The sequence below is a fragment of the Phalangium opilio genome, unplaced genomic scaffold (assembly GCF_054372755.1).
Source record: "Phalangium opilio isolate 3A_F unplaced genomic scaffold, DU_Popi_V2 ptg000217l_1, whole genome shotgun sequence".
In the NCBI taxonomy this organism is placed as follows: Eukaryota; Metazoa; Arthropoda; class Arachnida; order Opiliones; family Phalangiidae; genus Phalangium; species Phalangium opilio.
In genome coordinates, this window is record NW_028324218.1 from 3,793,975 (window position 1) to 3,818,275 (window position 24,301).

Genomic DNA, 24,301 nt, shown 5'->3' on the forward strand with positions numbered 1-24,301 from the left:
AGGATTTCCTTGTCAAAAAGATGGACATACGCCAAATTGTCAAGTAGGATATGTATGGCAAGCTTCAATTAGGAGAGAAAAAGTCATAGATGATTTCAATCTGTTTAACGATCATGATAATAGAACTGAAAAGAGATTTGGATTTTGTGACTGTAGTTACAATAAAGTTAATTCGTTACCCGATTGGAAGTAAAAATGGCGCAGTCTGTTAAACCTTGAATTCGTAAAGATGCTACTTGAAAATAATTGGGTTAAAGAGGAACCATGTGGAAGGGGCTTTTGAAAATATCAATTCTCAAGCCCTTTACGCATGCGTTAACTTAAAAAAACATTTGAGCCTTAAAAATTGACCTATAGAGTAATATCGGTCGAGTGGGGACCCCACTAACAAAGAGTATTGTACGCCCCCAATAGGGGGATAAAACTGAAGTGTGTGACGTTGTCATATACTGGACTGATATTACTCTGCGGGAAATATTAATAAAACGATTTCAAGTGGTTATTTTACGAATTCATTGATCTATTACTATTATTTGATAAAATATGGGGATTTATCTAAGCACGTTTGAATTTCATATAACTCAAAACTTGATTGAAATATAGAAGTTAAATAAATGCACTTGGTTTATGGATTGAGTTTAATAGTTTGAAGTGATGTTTTACTGATTTTACTGTCCGTTATTATTTAACTGATAATATTTAAGAAATTAAAATATATCAATATATATTAAATTTGGTTTAGCATTTGTTTGTTGTAAATTTGAATTCAAATAAAGACTAAAAATGGTTTAATAAGTTTGAATACTCGGTGTTTTCTTGGAGAATTTAAACCATCCTTACGAACTGGCCAACTAAATAGACTGTAATTAAATTTTCTCTGTAAATAATGGTAATTAAATCTTGAGGGAAAAATGGACTATAACTTACAAAACATTTCCTATTTAAATCCAGTGTAAAAATATCGTTTTTTTCAAGTTAGCAGACCAATCGAATGTACTCCTCCCTTCTAGTTTAAGATATTTAAACAAATTGAGTATTTACGAGGGATATGAATTCAACTTTGCAAATTCCAATTTTGAAAACCATAAGGAAATTTGATGTCCATATTATTGCCTAAAATTTTTGAAATAATTTGGAAATTGTTGATTCTTTTTGTTACTAACACTTTTGGACTAAAAATATTCAAAATACACTTTCCTCTCTATCTAAGGTACTCGGTCAAATGGTGACCGTTGGTTATTCATATGTTTAAGTAAAGGTGTCATAACATACGAAACAAGGCCTAGATTTTTTTCTCTGGAAGGTAAGCCGAGTGTACCGCTAATGAAGTGATCAATAGGGACTTGGCAGTACTACGTCATGCAACGTCAGGCTACCTTCCACTAGTGTTAAAAAACATACCAGGAGGAGGGGCTTATGTAGCTTTCATTCTGTTAAAAAAACATACCATAATGGCGCTGGGGGCGGAGTTAAGCCCGAATTGCCAAGTCCCTATTACTTTGAATTTAAATGTCAAAAAGATATTAAGAACTCTACGAAATGAAAAAATGTGACGTGTTTTGGTTTTATCAAAATTCACAATACGGCGTAAATCAACCAGTACTGACAGTTAAATTACAAAATGAAATGACAAAAAAAAACAGCAGTCTAGACTTGTGATGACACGGAAGAACTCAACGTTTACTGACAGTTTCATTACGATTGTACTTGTAAAAAAGAGTTCATAGTCTTCGGAATAAGTTTGTACAGGACACAGAGGAACGACAACAGCTCGAAGCAAGTTGCATTCTGGTCTGAAATTTTGAAACATTTTCGGACTATCTTTTTTATCGAATTTATAAAACAATAATTTACTTAAGATATCTTCTTGGTAGATTTAACATAATGGAATTTAAATGCGTATTTCCGATTCAAATTTTGATCGTATTTGCAATCTCGTCGATACCATGCCTGGACGCCGGCAAGTCGATGTTGGATCCAATAAAAGGTAAAAACATGTTTTTACTTCGAGGTCAAACGTTTTTCTATGCAAAATTAAAAATAAAATAAAATTGGATCGCCTCAGATTGCATAAACAATTTAAGAAATGAAAAGTGGATTAAAAAAACATTTGTTTTCTCGTAGATTGCGATGGCTCGCAAAGATATGCCGGGAAACACTTTACCTGTCCTGTCGAGGATAATAAATGCCCCGAACAGACTCGGCAAATCTGCTCATACGGCCTTCAAAAATGCCCGTGTATCTGTCGGCTGAATGCTCATTGCCAAGGATTTCCTTGTAAGATAAAAGTATTTGAGCCAATATGTGTAGTAGGATACTCAATGCATAGAGAAAAACTCTTAGTTGATTTAAATTTGTTCAACGATCATGATAATAGAACTGAAAAGAGATTTGGATTTTGTCAATGTGGTAATAGTGAAGACTATTCGTTAAGAGAGTGGAAGTGATAAATGAGCATCCTGTTAAACCTTGAATTCGTAAACAACGCTACTTGGAAATAATTATGTCAATCACGAACCATGTGGAAGGGGCTTTTGAAAATAACAATTCTCAAGCCCTTTACGCATGCGTTAACATAAAAAAAATTTGAACCTTAAAAATATTGACCTATAGAGTAATATCGGTCGAGTGGGGACCCCAGTAACAAAGAGTACTGTACGACCCAATAGGGGGATGAAACTGTAGTTCGAGAGAGAAAGGTGTGACGTTGTCATATACTGGACTGAAATTACTATATAGGAAATATTAATACAACGATTTCAAGTGGTTTTTTTACGAATTCATTGTTCTATTATTATTTGATAAAATATGGGGATTTACTTGAGCACGTTTGATTTTCATATAATTAATTCCAAACTTGATTGAAATATACAAGTTAGATAATTGCACTTGGTTTATGGGTTGAGTTCAATAGTTTGAAGTAATGTTTAACTGATTTTACTATCTGTTATTAACTGATAATATTTAAAAAAATAGAACAACATAAATATATTAAGTTTGTTGTACATTTGATTTGAAATAAAGACTAAAAATGGTTTAATAAGTTTCAATACTCTTGTGTGTTTCTTGGAGAATTTAAACCATCCTTACGAACTGGCCAACTAAATAGACTGTAATTAAATTTCACTCTATAAATAATGATAATTAGATATTGTGGGGGAAATGGACTATAACTTTCAAAACATTTCCTAATTAAATCCAGTGTAAAAATATCGTTTCTTTCAAGTAATTGAATGTACTCCTCGCTTCTAGTTTAAGATATTTCAACAAATTGAGTATTTACGAGGGATATGAATTCAACTTTGCAAATTCCAATTTTGAAAACCATAAGGAAATTTCATGTCCATATTATTGCCTAAAATATTTGAAATAATCTCGAAATTGTTGATTCTTTGGACTAAAAATATTCAAAATACACTTTCCTCTCTATCTAAGGTACTCGGTCAAATGGTGACCGTTGGTTATTCATATGTTTAAGTAAAGGTGTCATAACATACGAAACTAGGTCTAGATTTTTTTCTCAAGTAGATAAGCCGTTTGTACCGCTAATGAAGTTCTCAATTACTTTGAATTTAAATATCCAAAAGATATTAAGAATTCCACGAAATGAAGAAATGTGACATGCTTTGGTTTCATCAAATATCACAATAGTGAACAAGTTAACCAGTATTGACAGTAAGGTTACGAAATGAATAGCTTGAGATGAAGTCTTGGACTTTGGAAAACTAAAAACATATAGGCCTACTGATAGTTTATTAACGAAATTCAGAAATTAGACTTGTTTTCGATTTTTCAACAATCACAATACTACTACATAAATCAACCAGTTTTGACAGTTAAATTACGAACTGAAAAACTAGAGATGAAGCGTGGGTATGCGGAAGAACTCAACTCTACAATTGTATTTACATAAAAGTGTTTGTTTGTGATTCGAAATTTTGAACTAGTCGTACTGTACACTATCTCGACTGTTAACATTTCCGGATCATGGGGTAAGACAGAAATTCTTCTCAGTTTGTTAGGTAAGGGTTGGTACCAAATCTTTGGAATGAAATTCCCTGATTTTTTCCAGGTTTTTCCTAACCGAATTCTACATATTTCTTTGACCATTCGCAATAACTTACATGATAAACATATGAATTTTGCAATAAATTATTTCATATAAAAATATTCAAATTACACTTTCATCCTTTTTACTAGGCCATTTGCATTTGGTGACAGTTGGGTTTTCATATTTTCGAGTAAAGGTGTCGTAACACACGGAACTACTTATTAAGTTTGGCATCGCGTGTTTTCTCCGGATGGTAAGCCGTGTACCGCTAAGGCAAAGATTAATGAATCAACCACCGCTGACAGTTTAATTACTGAACAACAAAACCAGAGATTAAGTTTTACCCGGAAGCAAAACTTAATAAAGAGGATCTACTGACTGTTTTATTAGGTTTTTACATATATAAAAGTCTGTGTAGTCGGGTGAATAAGTTTGTACAGGGCACGGAGGAACGACAACAGGTCGAAGGAAGTTGCATTGCGACTAGACGTTTTCATCCAGTCGTATACTCTATCTCAACACTTAACATTTTTCGATCATTGGGTAAGAAACCAAAGTCATTCTCAATTTGTTAACAAATATATAAAACTATAATTTATTTCCGATATATTCTTAATAGATTTAGCATGGCTGGATTTAAATACGTTTTCCTGATTCAAATTACGATCTTATTTGCGATCTCGTCGATACAATGCAAGAGGCTGTACTTAGCGCCAAGAAAAGGTAAAAAAATGTTTTTACTCCAAAGTTGAACGTTTTTCTATGAAAAAAAAGGAAAAACTCAGATTGCATAAACAGTTTAAAAATTGAAAAGTGGATTAAAAAAGACATTTATTTTTTCTCGCAGATTGCGATGGCGACGAAGGCTATAGCTGTCCTGTCGAGAATAATAAATGCCCCAAACAAACTCGGCAAATCTGCGGATATCAAGGGCAAAGCTGCCCGTGTATCTGTCGTCTGAATGCTCATTGCCAAGGATATCCTTGTACGGGAAATAACGATAAGCTCAAGTGTTTTGCATATCAAAATGGAGATGTTCTGAAGAGAGAAAAACTCGTAGAAGATTTAAATTTGTTTAACGATCATGATAATAGAACTGAAAAGAGATTTGGATATTGTAAATGTAGTAATAGTGAAAGCGTATATGATTCATTAACCGAGTGGAAGTAAAAATAGCGCGGCCTGTGAAACCTTGAATTCGTAAAAATGTTTCTTGGAAATAGTTGAGTCAATCACGAACCGTGTGGAAGAGGCTTTTGAAAATAACAATTCTAAAGCCCTTTACGCATGCGTTAACATAAAAACAAATTTGAACCTTTAAAATATTAACCTATAGAGTAATAACGGTCGAGTGGGGACCCCAGTAACAAAGAGTACTGTACGCCCCAAAAGGGGGATGAAACTGAAGGGTGTGACGTTGTCATATACTGGATTGTTATTACTCTATAGGAAATATTAATAAAAGGATTCCAAGTGATTATTTTACGAATTCATTGTTCTTTATTATTTGATAAATTATGGGGATTTAACTGAGCACTTTCGATTTTCATAAAATTAATTCAAAATTTCTTAGATAATTGCACTTGGTTTATGGGTCGAGTTTAATAGTTTGAAGTAATGTTTATCTCATTTTACTGTCCCTTATTACTTAACTGATAATATTTAAAAAAGTGCATCAATATATTAAGTTTGGTTTAGCATTTGTTTGTTGTACATTTGATTTGAAATAAAGATTAACAAGTTGGGAAAACCAAAATATTACCTCTCCGAGTCAAGAGGTGTACTACTACAAACTTATTTACCTAGAAGTAAAAATTTACGAAATATTGAAGCAGTATTCCAAACATAGCGAATGTACAGTAACGCAGACGACATTTTACATCCAATAAGGATAAATCTTGGACACATGGAAATCAGTCAATGGGGAAAAGAACAGGAAATGAAGTCTACGCTTCAGCTGATTACCCCATATTCTGATATCTACATTCACAACTGGTTTGCAGTGTAAACTCTATCGTCTCGTCTCACCTCAACAATATTCTTAGTTTGCCAACATGAATGTTAACGTTAAATAACACCAAAGCTAAATTGTAGCTAGACGCACTAATAGTCAATGCGCACCATAAAGAGAATAATAAGTCTGTAGCTACTACCCGTTTACCATTAGCCCTTTTACTAATCTAATTGCCAACATGATCTTTTCTTCCATTATAAAATCTTAACCTGATTATTCAAGAGTGTATTTAACTTTCGGCTCACTCTGAACCGTTGATGTCACTTCATTTCAGACACGAAAATCAAAGCCAAAAGTTTAATTCACCCCAGGCCTCAATTATTTACTCTTTGTTTCACTAAGCCTATTGCGCATAATACTTGTTATACACGCCAGAGTCTAGGTCTTAGTTTTCTTCATGAAACCACTAAACCAAGGATTATTCTATATACAGATGTAGTATAGCTTAAGCAATATATAAACAGCCATTTCAAATAACAATATTAAAAAAAATCTTTGGAATATCAAAATGAAACAGAGCTTTAAAGCTACAAAAGTACTAAATGCATCATAATTACGAAAAATGCTTCCACATATTCACTTTATATTATGGAAAAAGAGAATATTAAGGTTCTGTATGATTTCTTAACACATCAACACAAGGCTAACTGCTAACGCGACGCACTAGTGTAACAATGGACGGACACACACAGACAAAAACATAGACTGCTTTTTAACTCTTTCCGTATTAATTTTGAGTTGAGAAACAAGATTATCTTAAATATTAAAATAAATATAATTAATATTAAATATTTTCTTCGTCAGTTGTTTGCCTTATTGAGCGTTACATCGTTTTGATAAAGAACAATTAAACATTCTTGAGAGATTTGACTAATATTGGCGTTTGAAATGAGGCATACGCCGGTTGCTTCGCCTTACCCAAATAGGTAGTATATAAGGGTGTCGAACTACAGTTAAAAGCAAGAACAACCGCAATTGCGAAAACCTTTGGTGGACAACCCACCCTAGGGAGGCTAGACGTTTCTCGTAACCCTAGCTGATCACCGCGAATGTCTTAACCAAACGATGACGATGGAGTTAGAAGCCAATGAGACAGATTGGTGTCTATGTGGAATAGACGGAAGACCAGTAGATGGTGGTGTTTAGAAGCCAGTATGTACGGACTGGTGTCCAAGTGGAATGGACGAAGACCAGAAGATGGTGGTGATTAGAAGCCAGTATATACAGACTGGTGTCCATGTGGGATGGACGAAGACAAAAAGATGGTGGTGATTAGAAGCCAGTAAGTACAGACTGGTGTCCGTGTGGGATGGACAAAGACCAGAAGATGGTGGTGTGAAAACTCAAGTAGAGGAGCCATTTCCGTGACTGTGAAAGCAGTTCGGAAATGGCGAACACGTTTGCTCCGATTTGGAAACTGCGAACGCGGTCACGTGGGTGTAACAACAGACACACACACAAACACACACACAAACAGACACACACGATCGTTACAGAACCTCTCCGTGACATACGTCACTCGGAGAGGTAAAAATGGTTTAATAAGTTTCAATACTCTTGTGTTTTCTTGGAGAATTTTAACCATTCTTATGAACTGGCCAACTAAATAGACTGCAATTAAATTTTACTCTATAAATAATGATAATTAAAAATTGCGGGAAATGTGGACTTTACTTCAGAAAACCAATAAATTGAGTGTTTTAAAGGAACAAAATTCCCTGATTTTTCCAGGTTTTCCTTGACCATATTCTACAAATTCCCTTGACCATTCGCAATAACTTACATGGCAAACATACGAATTTCGCTATAAATTATTTTATATAAAAATACTCAAAATACAGTGACTTTCATCCTCTCTATCCAAAGGTACTCGGCCAATATTTGACTTCATATTTTCGAGTAAAGGTATCATAACATACGAAACTAGTTGTTAAGTTTGGCATCGCGTGTTTTCTCTGGAAAGTAAGCCGTATACCGTATGATTAGTGAATCAACCACTACTGACAGTTTAATTACTGAACAACAAAAACCAGATATGAAGTTTTAACAGAAACCAATACATGATACACAAAGGCACTCAACATGTACTGACAGTTTTAATAGGTTTGTACCTATATAAAAGTCTGTGTAGTCGTGTTAGTAAGTTTGTACAGGACACAGAGGAACGACAACAGGTCGAAGGAAGTTGCATTGTGTGTAGAAGTTTTCAGCGAGTCGTACTCTATCTCAACACTTGGTTCAGAGGGTATGAAACAAAAGTTCTTCTCAATTTGTTATCGAATATTTTAAATTATAATTCACTTAAGATATCTTCTTGGTAGATTTAACATGACGGGATTTAAATACGTTTTCCTGATTCAAATTATGATCTTATTTGTAATCTGGTCGATACAATGCCAGGCGGACTACTATGAACCAAAAAAAGGTACAAACTCGTTTCTACTCCGAAGCCTAACGTTTTACCAAGAAGTGATATCTAGTTTATTAGGGAGAGAGTATAAGATGCCTAAGTATTCGCGCGGGCCATAGTCCTGCAGTCCCCCTTTCAAAATACAAGGGGGGACGTAAAAGGAGAAGCCCCGGGCTATTTCGCAGCCTCTCCTCAGTCGGAAAATATGACTATAATTTTTTCTCTTTCGCGTCGCGCTGAGTGCACGAGTTTTCAAGAAAGAAATGAGATGCTGGCTGGTTGTAATTTAGAGGCGGCGGGGATTAACTCCGGACACGTCTACTTTCGGATTGGAGATAAAGCTGCATGGAAATGGGGTGCGAATTTATTCCTTCTCCCTTGTAAACTATATATCACTTCTTGGTTTTACTAAGAAAAAAAAACCAATAAATAAATAGATTGGATGGTCTAAGATTGCATAAACAATTTAAGAATTGAAAAGTGGATTAAAAAAAACACTTGTTTTCTCGTAGATTGCGATGACTCGACTTGTCCGAAAGAGGATAATAAATGCCCCGAACAAACTCGGCAAATCTGCAAATACCTTCAGCAAACATGCCCGTGTATCTGTCGTCTGAATGCCCATTGCCAAGGATTTCCTTGTGTGAGAGATGGCGATAAGCCCAAGTGTCGAGTATCTACGAGGGCAGCGACGAGTGAAAAAGTCTTAGATGATTTCAATCTGTTCAACGATCATGATAATAGAACTGTAAAGAGATTTGGATGGTGTTCTTGTAGTAAAAAGAATAATGTTGGGTTAAGAGAGTGGAAGTAATAAATGCGCAGCTTGTTAAACCTTGAATTCGTAAAGATGCTACTTGGAAATAATTCAGTCAGTCACGAACCATGTGGAAGGGGCTTTTGAAAATAACAATTCTTAAGCCCTTTACGCATGCGTTAACTTAAAAACAAATTTGAACCTTAAAAATTGACCTATAGAGTAATATCGGATCGGTCGAGTGGGGGACCCCACTGTACTGTACACCTTAATAGGGGGATGAAACTGAAGGGTGTGACGTTGACATATGCTGGACTGATATTACTCTATAGGAAATATTAATAAAACGATTCCAAGTGGTTATTTTACGAATTCATTGTTCTTTATTATTTGATAAAATATGGGGATTTAACTGAGCGCATTTGATTTTCATAAAATTAATTAAAAACTTGATTGAAATATACAAGTTAGATAATTGCACTTGGTTTATGGGTTGGGTTAAGTTTAATTGTTTGAAGTAATGTTTAATTGATTTTACTGTCCGTTATTACTTAACTGATATTTAAAAAGATAGAACAACATAAATATATTAAGTTTGTTGTAAATTTGATTTGAAATAAAGACTAACAAGATGACCCAGTCATATAGTTTTTACCGCCTTCTAGTGACAAGAATTAGTATTACTATATGCATTATAAGATGACCCCAGCTAATTTAGCATTTCGGGTTTTTTTTTTTCATTGTTTGTAAAATAGCATTCCTATTATGAATAAAATCAATCTAGTAATAAACTACAGTAACTTACTCATTAGGTTCATTTTAAACTTAACCTACAGAACTTTATCTTAATTAAATTACAGAATAATATTTTTTAAACTAGGGTCGGTACTGGTAAATGTGAACGATTCTATTTTTTCTTTAACATTTTGTAGCTAATTTTTGGGCGGCTTAAATTCCTTTTAAAAGGGCTCTATTTGTAGATTGAATATTGAGGATTACGATAAAAATGGTATGAACATTGTAGGAATACGTGGATGAAAGATACGAACCTATATACACACCAACTCGGACTAATCAACTTAAGTTGATGCCAATTTTAGGTGTTGCTTAATACAATACCATCGGGGAATAAGCTCTAGGAAGAGTTAAAATAATCCCACGATAACAAACCTTTAATCGTTAGATAGATCACGTTTTTCACTATAAAATTGATATTAATATCTGTGGTTTCGATTCGGAATTCGATTTTAGAGTTGGAAAAAACCAGGTAAAAATTCAATTGTTTCAAGGTTAATTAGAATCCTTTTTAAGCTATTTTACTAAAAAATAAAAGTAAAAGTTATAATATTAACTTTAAAATACATCATTGACCCAAAAAAGACTCAAATTTCGCGCCATTAGTAAGTTTATCAATTTAGCGGTAAGAGGGCGGTAGCTACGACTACTTATTGGGCGGGAAAGCGAGAAAACGAGACAGCTGTTATGCGAGGTATCGAAATAAATAGGACTTCTCAACAAATTATTGAACATTTTGACTCGGGTATTGATTTAACTATATTATCCTATTATCACTTATCACATCTGCGTAAACTTTAATCTAGGTGCATGGATTTAGGCCCTACGTAATGGTAGCTCCTTCAGGGTTGCCACGGAATTTTCAGAACCAAATTCCCTGACCTTTTTCTCAGATTTTCCCTGACCTTTTAGGCCGAAAAAGTGAATGTTTACTGCACGTTTCAAGTGGTTATAATTAAATAAACTCTCAACATTAAATTTTCCCATGTATTTGTTGCACCAATACAAATAAGAAACATTTTAACTATAAATAACAGTCTAAGAGAGCATTTACTTTACAAAAACAATTCTAGACATTTTTAAGGATTAATCTAGAGTTTTCTGTGTTGAGAGAGCATGAGGAGAAACTTTCATTACTCTTTCAATAAAGACTTATTCCCAGAAGTTTTACCCACTAAATCAAATTCCCTGACTTTTCCCTGACCTTTTCGGCCCATTTTTAAATTCCCTGACTTTTCCAGGATTTCCAGGTACTGTGGCAACCCTGTCCTTTCCTAGGGCCTTTTTTATTCCTCCCATTTGATTATCATTGTTGTTCACATTTGGGTCCAGTGTTCATTCACTACCTCCTTCAGTATTTAGGGTCAGGGTGTTTACATTTACCAGCGATTGTTCACAATTGGGGTCCTCCGAGGGGATTGGGAAATAGGATATTGTGCAAAATTTAAGAGAGTTAAAAAGCTGAAAACAGCGAATTGTGTATAAAGAATCATATTTCATATCCTGAAAGTTTCTGGTGTCTAACGTTAGCTCCACGGAAGTTATTCAAAGATTTGCAAAAAGTGTCCATAATTACCAGTACCAACCCTATAGTAACTTCCTCAATCGGTTAGTTTTAAACTTAACTAAACTACATCATTATTTGTAAAGTTATCATAAACTATAGTATCATGATAATATTAATTAAATTAAAGTATAATATTAATTAAATTAAAGTATAATATTAATTAAATTAAAGTAAATTCCTCAATTAACTTACTTGAAACATCATTATTTATAATTATCATTAATCTCACTCGTGAATTTATATTTATTTTAATCTTAATTAAATTACAGAATAATATATATTGAACTATTGTAACTTCCTCAATTTTAATTAAATTAAAGTATAATATTAATTAAATTAAAGTATAATATTTATTAAATTAAAGTATAATATTAATTAATCTACAGTGAATTCCTCAATTAACTTACTTGAAACATCATTATCTACCATTATGATCATTAATCTCACTCGTGAATATATATTTATTTTAATCTTAATTAAATTACAGAATAATATATATTGAACTATTGTAACTTCCTCAATCGGTTAATTTTAAACATCATTATTTATAAAGTTATCATTAATCTCACTTGTAAACGTGGACTGCTCGCTTAACTAAGTAGAGTAGCAGACGAGTTTTCAAGAGACGATATCATTGGTTAACTCATGGTGAACTTTGCCTGCTAATTCGTTTCTCTCTACATTCAAGACTGATAAGGTTTTAGGAAAAGAACTCTAAGCTTCAGACGTGACTTTGAGGCCGACTTAACGTCATATTAACGTGGTAGTGGGCGATTATTTAATTTCTCTCTCTTAGCGCGAAACGCCGCAAACGCGCCTAGACTCGAGATGGATTTCTATCCCAGCTTATATCTCATGAAAGCAAAGGTTTATATAAGCATTCTGTGGCTCAGTTCTAGCGTACCGGGTTTCCGAACCGTAGCGTTGACGTTGGAGCGTTCGAGTCCCGTTGGGGATTTGGAAATTTACGAAATAAAATAATATGAAGCTTAGCTACCCTAGGTCCATCTGTTAGCGTTTTAGAGCATTATTTATGAATTATGAATAAATTTGAATAAATTAACGCGACAAGGCGGGGTTAAGACGCCCAACCAGCCGTAACATAGGATATAATGGGGGAAAAAAGGGGGTAATATAGGGGGGAAAGGCACTAAAAAAAGGGGGAAATGGGGGGAAAAGAGGGGGGAAAAAGTGGGGGTGAAAGGGGTAAAAGTGGGGGTAGTAAATCTTCGGTATAAATGCATTAGTTTTTAGCCATCAATAGATGGCGCTAAAAACTAAAAACGGTTTAATAAGTTTGAATACTCTGTGTTTTTGAATAATTTCGAGATCTGGTCAAATCTGAGACACATTTTCTGGTCACCCTGATACAGTTACACAGTATCCCCGACTTTTACTCTAAGAATATTGTCCCTTGACCTTTTAGGTGCATTATCAAATCTCCCAGGTTTACCAGGTCGTGTGCGAACCCCGTTAATTGTAGGCAACCTTCGAACTAAAAACACTCAAAACACACTTTCCTCTACATGTAAGGTACTCGGCCATTTGTTGACAGTTGGTTTTTGTATTTTCGAGTATTGGTACCATAACATACGCAATTGGATGTTAAGTTAGGCATATCGGGTTATCTCAGGAGGGTAAGGCATGTACCGTTAAAGGAATGATTAACTACTTTTAATTAAAATGTCCAAAGGAAATTAAGAATTCTACGAAATGAAAAAATGTGACGTGTTTTGGTTTTATCAAAAATCACAATACTGCATAAATCAACCAGTACTGACAGTTAAATTACAAAATGACAAAAAAAATAAAGAGCAGTCTAGACTTGTGATGATACGGAAGAACTCAACGTTTACTGACAGTTTCATTGCTATTGTACTTATATAAAAGTGTGTGTAGTCACACGAATACGTTTGTAGACTGCACAGCTCGAAGCAACTTGCATTGTGGTCGGAAATTTCCATCGAGTCGTTTGGTCGTACTCTATCTCAACACTTAACATTTTTGGATCAGAGGGTAAGAAACTAAGTCTTTCGCAATTTGTCAACGAATATATAAAACTACAATTTACTTAAGATATCTTCTTGGTAGATTAAACATGACGGGATTTAAATACGTTTTCTTGTTTCAAATTATGATCTTATTTGCAATCTCGTCGATACTATGCGGGAAAATATATTTCCGTATACCAAGAAAAGGTACAAACATTTTTTTATTCTTAGGTCAAAGGTTTTTCTACAAAAAAAAATTAAATAAAATTGGATCAGAGATCAGATTGCATAAACAATTTAAGAAATGAAAAGTGGATTAAACAAGTCGACCCAAGGGCTCGTAATAGCAGCCACATCGTTATTTATTTAATTAACACACAAATAAAAAGAAAAAATTCAAAGACCCCACAGATAAAAAATCAGAAGTGTCCGACCCCACAGGTACCCTCCTCCTATGGCTCAGTAGTAGCTTGTCTTACTGCTACGCTAGCAACCCGGGTTCAATTCCCGTTAGCGATTTGAAAAGATTTTAATTAAAATAAAATCTCTAACTGAGCTCAGCTACACCTATGGGTGGGTTGAGGTACTATCGATTTCCTTTCAAGCTAAAATCTGACGATAACGAAAGAGACAACCCCGGCTCCTACTACTACTACTATTATTACGGCTCGGGTCAAACTAAGAGCCTATCGTATACTACGATGTGGCTAAAAAGACATTTTCTTTATCGTAGATTGCGAAGGCAACGAAGGCTTTACCTGTCCTGTCGAGGCTAATGTCTGCCCCGAACAAACTCGGCAAGTCTGCGCATACATGGCCTTTCGTTGCCCGTGTATCTGTCGCCTGAATGCCCATTGCCAAGGATATCCTTGTACCCAAAAAGGCTACAAGAGTGTATGTCAAGCACCGGGAGATGTATCAATCCCACATATAAGGAAAATAGGACAACGCGTGGACGATTTAAATCTGTTTAACGATCATGATAATAGAACTGAAAGGAGATTTGGAAATTGTCAATGTACTTCAATGCCAAATGGTAGGAATCAGCTAAGAGAGTGGAAGTAAAAATAGCGCGGCCCGTAAAAATACTACTTGAAAATAATTCAGTCAATCGCGAACCATGTGGAAGGGGCTTTTGAAAATAGCAATTCTTAAGCCCTTTACGCATTCTTTAACATAAAAGGAAATTTGGACCTTAAAAATTGACCTATAGAGTAATATCGGTCGAGTGGGGACCACATTAACAAAGAGTAGAGATAAAACAGAAGGGTGTGACGTTGTCATATAATGGACTGATATTGCTCTATAGGAAATATTAATAAAACGATTTCAAGTGGTTATTTCACGAATTCATTGATATTATTATTATTATTTGATAAAATACGGGGATTAATTTGAGCACGTTTGATTTTCATATAATTAATTCAAAACTTGATTGAAATATACAAGTTAGATAATTGCACTTGGTTTATGTGCCGAGTTTAAAAGTTTGAAATAATGTTTAACTGATAATATTTAAAAAATTAAAATACATCAATATATATTAAATTTAGTTTGTTGTAAATTTGATTTCAAATAAAGATTAACAACGGTTTAATAAGTTTCAATACTCAGTGCTTTCTTGGAGAATTTCAACCATCCTTTCGAATAATTTCGAGCACTGGTCAAATCTCAGACACATTTTCTGATCACCCTGATACAGTTACACAGTATCCCCGACTTTTACTCTAAGAATGTTGTCCCTTGACCTTTTAGGTGCATTTTCAAATTTTCCAGGTTTATCAGGTCGTGTACGAACCCCGTTAATTGTAGGCAACCTTCGATTAAAAACATTCAAAACACACTTTCCTCTTTATCCAAGGTACTCGTCCATTTGATGACAGTTGGTTTAATATATTTCGAGTAATGGTACCATAACATACGCAATTAGATGTTAAGTTAGGCATATCGGGTTATCTCAGGAGGGTAAGGCATGTACCGCCAATGAAGTGATCAACTATTTTGAATTTAAAAGTTCAAAAGATATTAAGAATTCAGCGAAATGAAGAAATGTGACATGTTTTTCGTTTTTTCTAAAATCACAATACCACATAAATCAACCAGTACTGACAGTTAAATTACTAAATGGAAAACTAGAGATGAAGCGTGGGTATGAACAAAAACATAATACAGAGGAGCTCAACATGTACCGACAGTTTTATTACGATTTTACTTAAGCGATAGTGTGTGTAGTCGTTTGAATAAGTTTCTACTGGACACAGAGGAACGAGAACAGCTCGAAGCAAGTTGCATTGTGCTTGGAAATTTCCAACGCGTCGTACGCTATCTCAACACTTAACATTGTCGGATCATGGGGTAAGAAAAAAGAAGTCTTTCTCAATTTGTTATCGAATTTATAAAACAATAATTTACTTCCGGTATCTTCTTGGTAGATTTAACATGACGGGATTTAAATAAGTTTTCCTGATTCAAATTATGATCTCAATAGCAATCTTGTCGTTACAATGCGAGGGGGAGTACATTACGCTACGTAAAGGTACAAACACGTTTCTACTCCGAGATCGAACATTTTTCTATAAATAAAAAAATTGAATGGGATGGACTAAGATTGCGTAAACAATTTAAGAAATGAAAAGCGGATTAAAAGAACCATTTCTCTTTCTCTTAAGATTGCGATGGCTCGGAAGGCTTTAGATGTCCTGTCGATAATAGTGAATGCCCCGAACAAACTCGGCAAATCTGCGGATACATAGGGATACAATGCCCGTGTATCTGTCGACTGAATGCCCATTGCCAAGGATTTCGTTGCAAGTCTGGTATTGGAACGCCTAACTGTTTAGTAACAATAAGAAGAAAAAAAAGGGAAGACGTCATGAATAGTTTTAATCTATTTAGCGATCATGATAATAGAACTGAAAAGAGATTTGGATATTGTGGATGTGCTGCACCTACATATTCGTTAGCCAAGTGGAAGTAATAAATCCGCAGTCTGTTAAATATTGAATTCGTTATTGAATATTGATAAAATATGGGGATCGATTACCCGAGCACTATTTGATTTTTATATAATTGATTATACGAGTTAGATAATTGCACTTGGTTTATGTGTTGAGTTTAAAAGTTTGAAATAATGTTTAACTGATAATATTTAAAGAATAAAAATATATCAATATATATTAAATTAGGTTTAACATTTTTTGTTGTAAATTTGATTTCAAATAAAGATTAACAACGGTTTAATAAGTTTCAGTACTGTGTGTTTTCTTGGAGAATTTTAACCATCCTTTTGAATAATTTCGAGCTATGGTCAAATTTTAGACACATTTTCGGGTCACCCTAATACTGTTACACAGTATCCCCGACTTTTACTCTAAGAATATTTTTCCCTGACCTTTTAGGGGCATTTTCAAATTTACCAGGTTTACCAGGTCGTGTACGAACCCCGTTAATTGCAGGCAACCTTCGATCTAAAAACATTCAAAACACACTTTCATCTTTATCCAAGGTACTCGGCCATTTGTTGACAGTTGGTTTTCGTATTTTCGAGTAATGGTACCATAACATTAACATACGTAATTACATATTAAGTTTGGCATTGCGGGTTATCTCAGGAGGGTAAGCCTTGTACCGTTAATGGAGTGATTAATTACTTTGAATTAAAATGTCCAAAGGAAATTAAGAATTCAGCGAAATGAAAAAATTTGACATATGTTTTTCGTTTTTTTCTAAAATCACAATACCGCATAAATCAACCAGTTTTGACATTTAAATTACGAACTGAAAAACTTGGTTGGAAAAACAAAAACCATACTCTGACAGTTTAAAAAAGCAATTAAAAATTTTGATATGTTTTGGCTTTTACAAAATTCACAATACGACATAAATCAACCAACACTGACAGTTAAATAAATAAAAACAAAACTAAAGATGAACCAAAACGCAATACAGATGAGCTCAACGTCTACTAATGGTTTTATAATGATTGTACTTGTATAAAAGAGTTCATAGTCGTTTGAATAAGTTTGTCCTGGACACAGAGGAACGACAACAGTTCGAAGCAAGTTGCATTCTGGTCGGAACTTTTCCACCAGTCGTACTCTATCTCAACACCTTCACCATTTCGGATCATTGGGTATGAAACAAAAGTTCTGCTCAATTTGTTATCGAATATATTAAGCTATGATTTACTTCCGATATCTTTTTGGTAGATTAAACATGACGGGATTTAAATACGTTTTCCTGATTCAAATTACGATCTTATTTGCGATCTCGTCGCTACCATGCCGGAACGCCACGATGGTAGTGGCAAAAAAATGTAAAAACATGTTTTTATTCTGATGTCACACTTTTTTCTATGAAAAATCGTGTACCTGCGCCTACAAACAAACAGAAGGACAGACAAAACAACACCGCGAAGCTAGGTCTGGTTACATAACCACACCTAGCAAAAAAAATTAAATAAAATTGCATAAACAATTTAAGAGACGAGAAGTGACTGTAAAAACCAGTTCTCTTTCTCGTAGATTGCGATGAAAAGGGATCCATTACCTGTCGGAATACGGAGAGCCCTAAATGCCCCGAACAAACTCGGCAAATCTGCACATACCTAGGGTTAGAATGCCCGTGTATCTGTCGGCTGAATGCCCATTGCCAAGGATATCCTTGTAAGAAAGATGACCTAAAGCCTAAGTGTAAAATAGGAAAAGTAAGAAGCAAGCTTGAAAATAGGAAAGATTTATTCATAGATGATTTAAATTTGTTCAACGATCATGATAATAGAACTGATAAGAGATATGGATATTGTCAATGTAATTATGACTACAAACATTCGTTAACCGAGTGGAAGTGATAAATGCGCAGCCTGTTAAACCTTGAATTCGTAAAAATTCTACTTCAGTCAATTACGAACCCTGTGGAAGGGGCTTTTGAAAATAACAATTCTCAAGTCCATTACGCATACTTTAACCTATAGAGTAATATCGGTCGAGTGGAGACCATAGTACCAATGAGTACTGTTAGATGGACAAAACTGACGGGTGTGACATACTGGACTGAAATTACTCTATAGGAAATATTAATACAACTATTCCAAGTGGTTATTTTACGAATTCATTGTTCTATTACTATTATTTGATAAAATATGGGGATTTACCTGAGCAAGTTTGATTTCATATAATTAATTCCAAACTTGATTGAAATATATACAAGTTAAATAATTACACTTGGTTTATGGGTTGGGTTGAGTTTAATCGCTTCAAGTAATATTTGGTTGAGTTTAATCGCTTCAAGTAATATTTAACTGATTTATAATTGAACTTACAAGATAAACTTAATATTATGACATGTATTCAATCACGAAAGTCAAGTGTGTGAAAATAAATTTATTTTGTGGCAAAAATATACATTCTGATTTGAAAAAATGTACACAAATCTTAGTAAATATATTTATCAAAGCCTAACATTTCATAAAGGTAATCATAACATTGAAAGTGCGAATTTTCTCAATAAAAATTACAGTATTCAATTATAGCTGTCATATAATGTTCAAAATATTCTATAGATAAAGCTTATTACACCATAGACTCTTAACCAATAGAAGATAAGGATAAAAATATAAAATAAATATCGGCACGCGAAAACCAGCCATCAAGCCAGCCATGAAGGGTCTGACTAATACTTTTGCCACCATAGCGAGCGGGCAAACTAAAAACGGGTATTGATGTTATTTTGGGCATTTTATTGGTTCATACGAGTCGTGACGTTAGCTGAATAACTTTACTTTGTAAATATAAACATTCCTAACTATACATTTCTTCATTCAACTTACAAATAATATTAAATATAATAGAAAAATATAACTAACAAGATGGAGACGTTCAGGGATCATAACAGATTATACCTTAAAAAAAAAAATAACAGACTTTCTAAATATAAAAGTAATTAAATATTAAAATTAATCAATAAAATTAATTATCTCTTGTTACAATATGTTAATTAGCAAATTTAATTAGTCATGATTAAAAACTCTCAAGACTACTTTGTCGCCGTCTGCCATTGGTTTAGTGACGTCTGCTAGCCTGAACCCCTTACCCCTACTGGATTGGGTGAATCCTAACAGGCTGAGAGAGGTAAGGGTCATGGTTCAGGCTAGCAGACACCATGCACTAAACCAACGAAACAGCAGTCCTTGACAATTTTTAATCATTACTAATTAAATGTACTAATTATCATATTGCAATAAGAGATAATTAATTTTATTGATTAATTTTAATATTTAATTCAAAGGCAGCCGTTTTTTCAAGTAAGGTATAAACAGTTATGTTACCTAAACCTTCCCTTTAACTATGAGAAAACAATTAATATTCACTTTTGCGCTGCATTATTCTTAGTGATATGTTGTACGCAACATTTCTTAACCCAACTGGGTATATTTACAGCCCCCTTTAAGGCGTACATAGCTCCAATGAGATCGAACGGTAGGCCTATTTGTGATACACGATCATCGGTACTTTTAATTAACAAGTCTAGGGAGTAGCCTAAAGTTTTAGGTGTTAAATTCTTCAAAACAGCATCAGCAATATCCGTAACGCTGGGTTGATACAGCGAAAATATTTCCTTGACAACGATAATTTCGTCAGGATTTAAACCTAAGTATAACGATCCCGCTTTAGTATGTATCAACGTTTGAGAATATAAGTCCTTTAAGTGCTAAAAGCTTTATATATAAGCAGCTACTAATGTGATTTAGGCCAGAGACCTGCACGGGCCGAGTTTTTCAGGCCCGACCCAAGCCCGGCCCGGTTTTAGAATTTTGAATAAGCCCGAAACCCGGCCCGAGTCCGAGTTCATAGTTGGTTTTTCGGCCCGGTCCGGCCCGGCCCGTTACATGCATTAACCAAGCCCGGCCCGGCCCGACACATTGAATGAATTGAACAGGCCCGGCCCGGCCCGGCCCGTTACACGTAGTTCAGTTGTAATTTTTATATTTTTTTACATAAAATCAATGATTTGAATTCATATTTGCTTTAGCCTCGTGTATTATTCATTTCTTTTGATAATTGTTCTTTACATTTGTTCTTAGAAGCTTATACTCATTTAAATAATCTTTCATTTGAACTTTGGATTAAATGAGAATCAAGTTCGGCCCGGTCCGGCCCGGCCCGTTAACTTCCAAAATTTTAAAAGCCCGACCCGGCCCGGCCCGTTAATTTCAAAAATTTTAAAAGCCCGACCCGGCCCGGCCCGATACAATTTTCAAAAGTGGAAAGCCCGGCTCGGCCCGACCCGATCGGGCCGGGCCTCGGGCCGGACCGGGCTTGAACCCGGCCCGTGCAGGACTCTGATTTAGGCTCTCTTAAAGCAACTTCGCATTAAGTGAATTAATAACGAATTAAAGAAAATTACTTTAAAACGTAAGATAGGTTAATTAAAAGAATGATTGGCCTTTTTCTAAATATAAAAGGAATTAAATATTAAAATTAATCAATAGAATTAATTATCTCTTATTACAATATGATAATTAGTACATTTAATTGGTCATGATTAAAAAGTACCTAGGACTACTGTATCGCCATTCCCCGCCATTGGTTTAGTGGATGGCGTCTGCTATCCAGAACCTTTTACGCCTACGGGATTGGTTGAATTCTCAAGGCTGAGATAGAGGTAATGGTAAGCCCACTCGATCACGCGCTTAAGAGGTTCTGGTTAGCAGACGCCATGCACTAAACCAATGGCGGGGAATGGCGACACGGTAGTCATTGATAGTTTTTAATTATGACTAATTAAATGTACTAATTATCATATTGTAATAAGAGATAATTCATTTTATTGATTAATTTTAATATTTAATTCCTTTTATATTTAGAAAAGGCAGCCGTTATTTTAATTATGTTAATTGCACTTTTCCAATAATAGGATCACGGAAACCAACACCCAATCAAAAACAAGAACCCATAATTGAAAAAAGTTTTCAGCCAATCAAAATCTCATAGAAATCCATTGCAACAACCTTCAAAAGTATGTGTAACGTTTAAGCATTTTACCCAATCACAAAAAGATTAAAAAATAATGCTACCAACGTCTTATCTCAAAACAAACTTAAACACCAATAAATCAAAAGGCAGTAATACAATACTTTGTGCAGAAAGTAGTATTAAGCAATCGTGTCATGATTACAAAATTTACAAATAACAAGGTTAGCAATTTGCTAATATTGGCAAAGGCTAAATGAATGCAATTAATATATACAGGGTTCATACAACTTTTGTAAAACCGATTTACCTAACATTTACAGGGTTTTCCCCATAAATGTCCCTGATATTTTCAGGTGCAAGGCCACCAAGTAACTGCTGGAGGGGTTTTATGAGTAAAAACTATGAGGTTGGACATACTTTTCCAAGACTCACAAATTTCCCCGATTTTTCCCAGAACTTTACAGGAAACCATAAATTTCCCCGATTTTTCCCAGAACTTTACAGGAAACCATAAATTTCCCCGATTTTTCCCAGAACTTTACAGGAAACCATAAATTTCCCCGATTTTTCCCAGAACTTTACAGGAAACCATAAATTTCCCCGATTTTTCCCAGAACTTTACAGGAAACCATAAATTTCCCCGATTTTTCCCAGAACTTTACAGGAAACCATAAATTTCCCCGATTTTTCCCAGAATTTTACAGGAAACCATAAATTTCCCCGATTTTTCCCAGAATTTTACAGGAAACCATAAATTTCCCCGATTTTTCCCAGAATTTTACAGGAAACCATAAATTTCCCCGATTTTTCCCAGAATTTTACAGGAAACCATAAATTTCCCCGATTTTTCCCAGAATTTTACAGGAAACCATAAATTTCCCCGATTTTTCCCAGAATTTTACAGGAAACCATAAATTTCCCCGATTTTTCCCAGAATTTTACAGGAAACCATAAATTTCCCCGATTTTTCCCAGAATTTTACAGGAAACCATAAATTTCCCCGATTTTTCCCAGAATTTTACAGGAAACCATAAATTTCCCCGATTTTTCCCAGAATTTTACAGGAAACCATAAATTTCCCCGATTTTTCCCAGAATTTTACAGGAAACCATAAATTTCCCCGATTTTTCCCAGAATTTTACAGGAAACCATAAATTTCCCCGATTTTTCCCAGAATTTTACAGGAAACCATAAATTTCCCCGATTTTTCCCAGAATTTTACAGGAAACCATAAATTTCCCCGATTTTTCCCAGAATTTTACAGGAAACCATAAATTTCCCCGATTTTTCCCAGAATTTTACAGGAAACCATAAATTTCCCCGATTTTTCCCAGAATTTTACAGGAAACCCTAAATTTCCCCGATTTTTCCCAGAATTTTACAGGAAACCCTAAATTTCCCCGATTTTTCCCAGAATTTTACAGGAAACCCTAAATTTCCCCGATTTTTCCCAGAATTTTACAGGAAACCCTAAATTTCCCCGATTTTTCCCAGAATTTTACAGGAAACCATAAATTTCCCCGATTTTTCCCAGAATTTTACAGGAAACCATAAATTTCCCCGACTTTTCCCAGAATTTTACAGGAAACCATAAATTTCCCCGACTTTTCCCTGAATTTTACAGGTAACCTTAAATTCCACCGATTTTTCCCTGAATTTTACAGGAAACTATAAATTTTCCCGATTTTTCCCTGAATTTTACAGGAAACTATATATTTCCCTGAGTTTCCCCTGAATTTTACAGAAAACCATATATTTCCCTGAGTTTTCCCTGAATTTCACAAGAAACAATAATTTCCCTGAGTTTTTAATCAACAACTAATTTCCCGGACATTCCCATTCTTATATGAACCCTGGTATTTGCACAATCAAAACGTCAAACTAAAGCCAAAAGCCCATAAGCTTGAAGTAAACCATAGAATAGTTGCACTCACCATCAAGATCAGGATCAGTTGATTTCCTCTCTAGATGAAAGTTCTCAGCAATATCTTTTAGTTTATGGGCAATTTCAATTAACTGATTCTGCTTTCCAGTATCCGAAGTGACCACGCCATCAACTTCACAAGTCGAATAAGAAAACCCTTTAAGTAATTTACGAGGATCTGCCCTTTCATCCACACTATCACATTGGTACCGATCTTCAGTTTTTACATCAATATAAACATCCAAAAGTTTCTCCAAATCCTCCTGAACAGCGCCAAAAAAAAGCACATATCTATGTTAATTACTTACGCTTAATACTTATAACAATTAGTAATTAAATTAGCAAGTACACATGATCAAAAATAATAATAAGATCGTCCCAGCCCAGCATTTTAGGAACAAAGGCTTACCGCAGAGTTAAGGGGAAAGCTTTCAATCAACGTCATTTTGATTATAAGATTGTTGAACGAATAATGTTCCGTATAAATGTTACCAGGCTTATATGCAACTCTTATCTAGTTTTATTATTCATTTTATTTATGAAATTTGAAGGTAAAGCACCCAGGGTATGTCTTATTCCTTATCTCAAAAAGATTACCTAATCCCGGGTCAATTTGTAATCTATGAGCAGACGACGCTAAGCTGTTCCTTCAACTTCCTTGTCGGCTAAACTCAGCGTCATCGTTCGTAGCCAACTCGATCACGCGCTCAACGACATAACCTACTCGTCGGTGATATTATTTTCTATTTTACAAGGAAAGAAACCGACTTCATTACTACTCCCACATGCTATTTCTTTTATTTTCATTTCAAATGATTA

At 34.5% G+C, this 24,301-nt stretch overlaps 5 protein-coding genes across 7 annotated transcripts; 4 read left to right on the forward strand and 1 right to left on the reverse strand.

Annotated features, from left to right (window-relative positions):
- Window positions 1-1,879: 1,879 nt before the first annotated feature.
- LOC149615743 (uncharacterized) lies at window positions 1,880-2,864 on the forward strand. The gene is made up of 2 exons (XM_089856075.1): window positions 1,880-1,987; window positions 2,125-2,864. Exons 1-2 carry the CDS (start codon window positions 1,885-1,887, stop codon window positions 2,445-2,447), a joined length of 426 nt encoding a protein of 141 aa, XP_089712201.1. The 5' UTR covers window positions 1,880-1,884; the 3' UTR covers window positions 2,448-2,864.
- A 5,185-nt stretch (window positions 2,865-8,049) lies between these two features.
- LOC149615744 (uncharacterized) lies at window positions 8,050-10,137 on the forward strand. The gene is made up of 2 exons (XM_089856076.1): window positions 8,050-8,490; window positions 8,988-10,137. The coding sequence occupies exons 1-2, from the start codon at window positions 8,394-8,396 to the stop codon at window positions 9,287-9,289; spliced, it is 399 nt and encodes a 132-aa protein (XP_089712202.1). The 5' UTR covers window positions 8,050-8,393; the 3' UTR covers window positions 9,290-10,137.
- Window positions 10,138-13,471: 3,334 nt separating this feature from the next.
- Window positions 13,472-14,650, forward strand: LOC149615745 (uncharacterized). Its single transcript, XM_089856073.1, has 3 exons — window positions 13,472-13,610; window positions 13,686-13,792; window positions 14,319-14,650. The coding sequence occupies exons 2-3, from the start codon at window positions 13,693-13,695 to the stop codon at window positions 14,648-14,650; spliced, it is 432 nt and encodes a 143-aa protein (XP_089712199.1). The 5' UTR covers window positions 13,472-13,610; window positions 13,686-13,692.
- A 1,349-nt stretch (window positions 14,651-15,999) lies between these two features.
- On the forward strand, window positions 16,000-16,694 carry LOC149615746 (uncharacterized). Its single transcript, XM_089856077.1, has 2 exons — window positions 16,000-16,121; window positions 16,255-16,694. Exons 1-2 carry the CDS (start codon window positions 16,061-16,063, stop codon window positions 16,560-16,562), a joined length of 369 nt encoding a protein of 122 aa, XP_089712203.1. The 5' UTR covers window positions 16,000-16,060; the 3' UTR covers window positions 16,563-16,694.
- Window positions 16,549-24,119, reverse strand: LOC149615747 (uncharacterized). 3 transcript variants are annotated; one of them, XM_089856071.1, is made up of 4 exons: window positions 23,892-24,116; window positions 23,493-23,745; window positions 18,192-18,270; window positions 18,115-18,133 (listed from the first exon to the last, which is right to left on the reverse strand). In XM_089856071.1, exons 1-4 carry the CDS (start codon window positions 23,925-23,927, stop codon window positions 18,130-18,132), a joined length of 372 nt encoding a protein of 123 aa, XP_089712197.1. In that variant the 5' UTR covers window positions 23,928-24,116; the 3' UTR covers window positions 18,115-18,129. The 3 variants fall into 3 exon arrangements, with proteins under 3 accessions (XP_089712195.1, XP_089712197.1, XP_089712196.1); XM_089856069.1 differs by having other exon boundaries at window positions 16,549-18,270; window positions 23,892-24,119; XM_089856070.1 differs by lacking the exons at window positions 18,115-18,133; window positions 18,192-18,270 and adding an exon at window positions 18,947-20,232 and having other exon boundaries at window positions 23,892-24,110.
- Window positions 24,120-24,301: the final 182 nt, after the last annotated feature.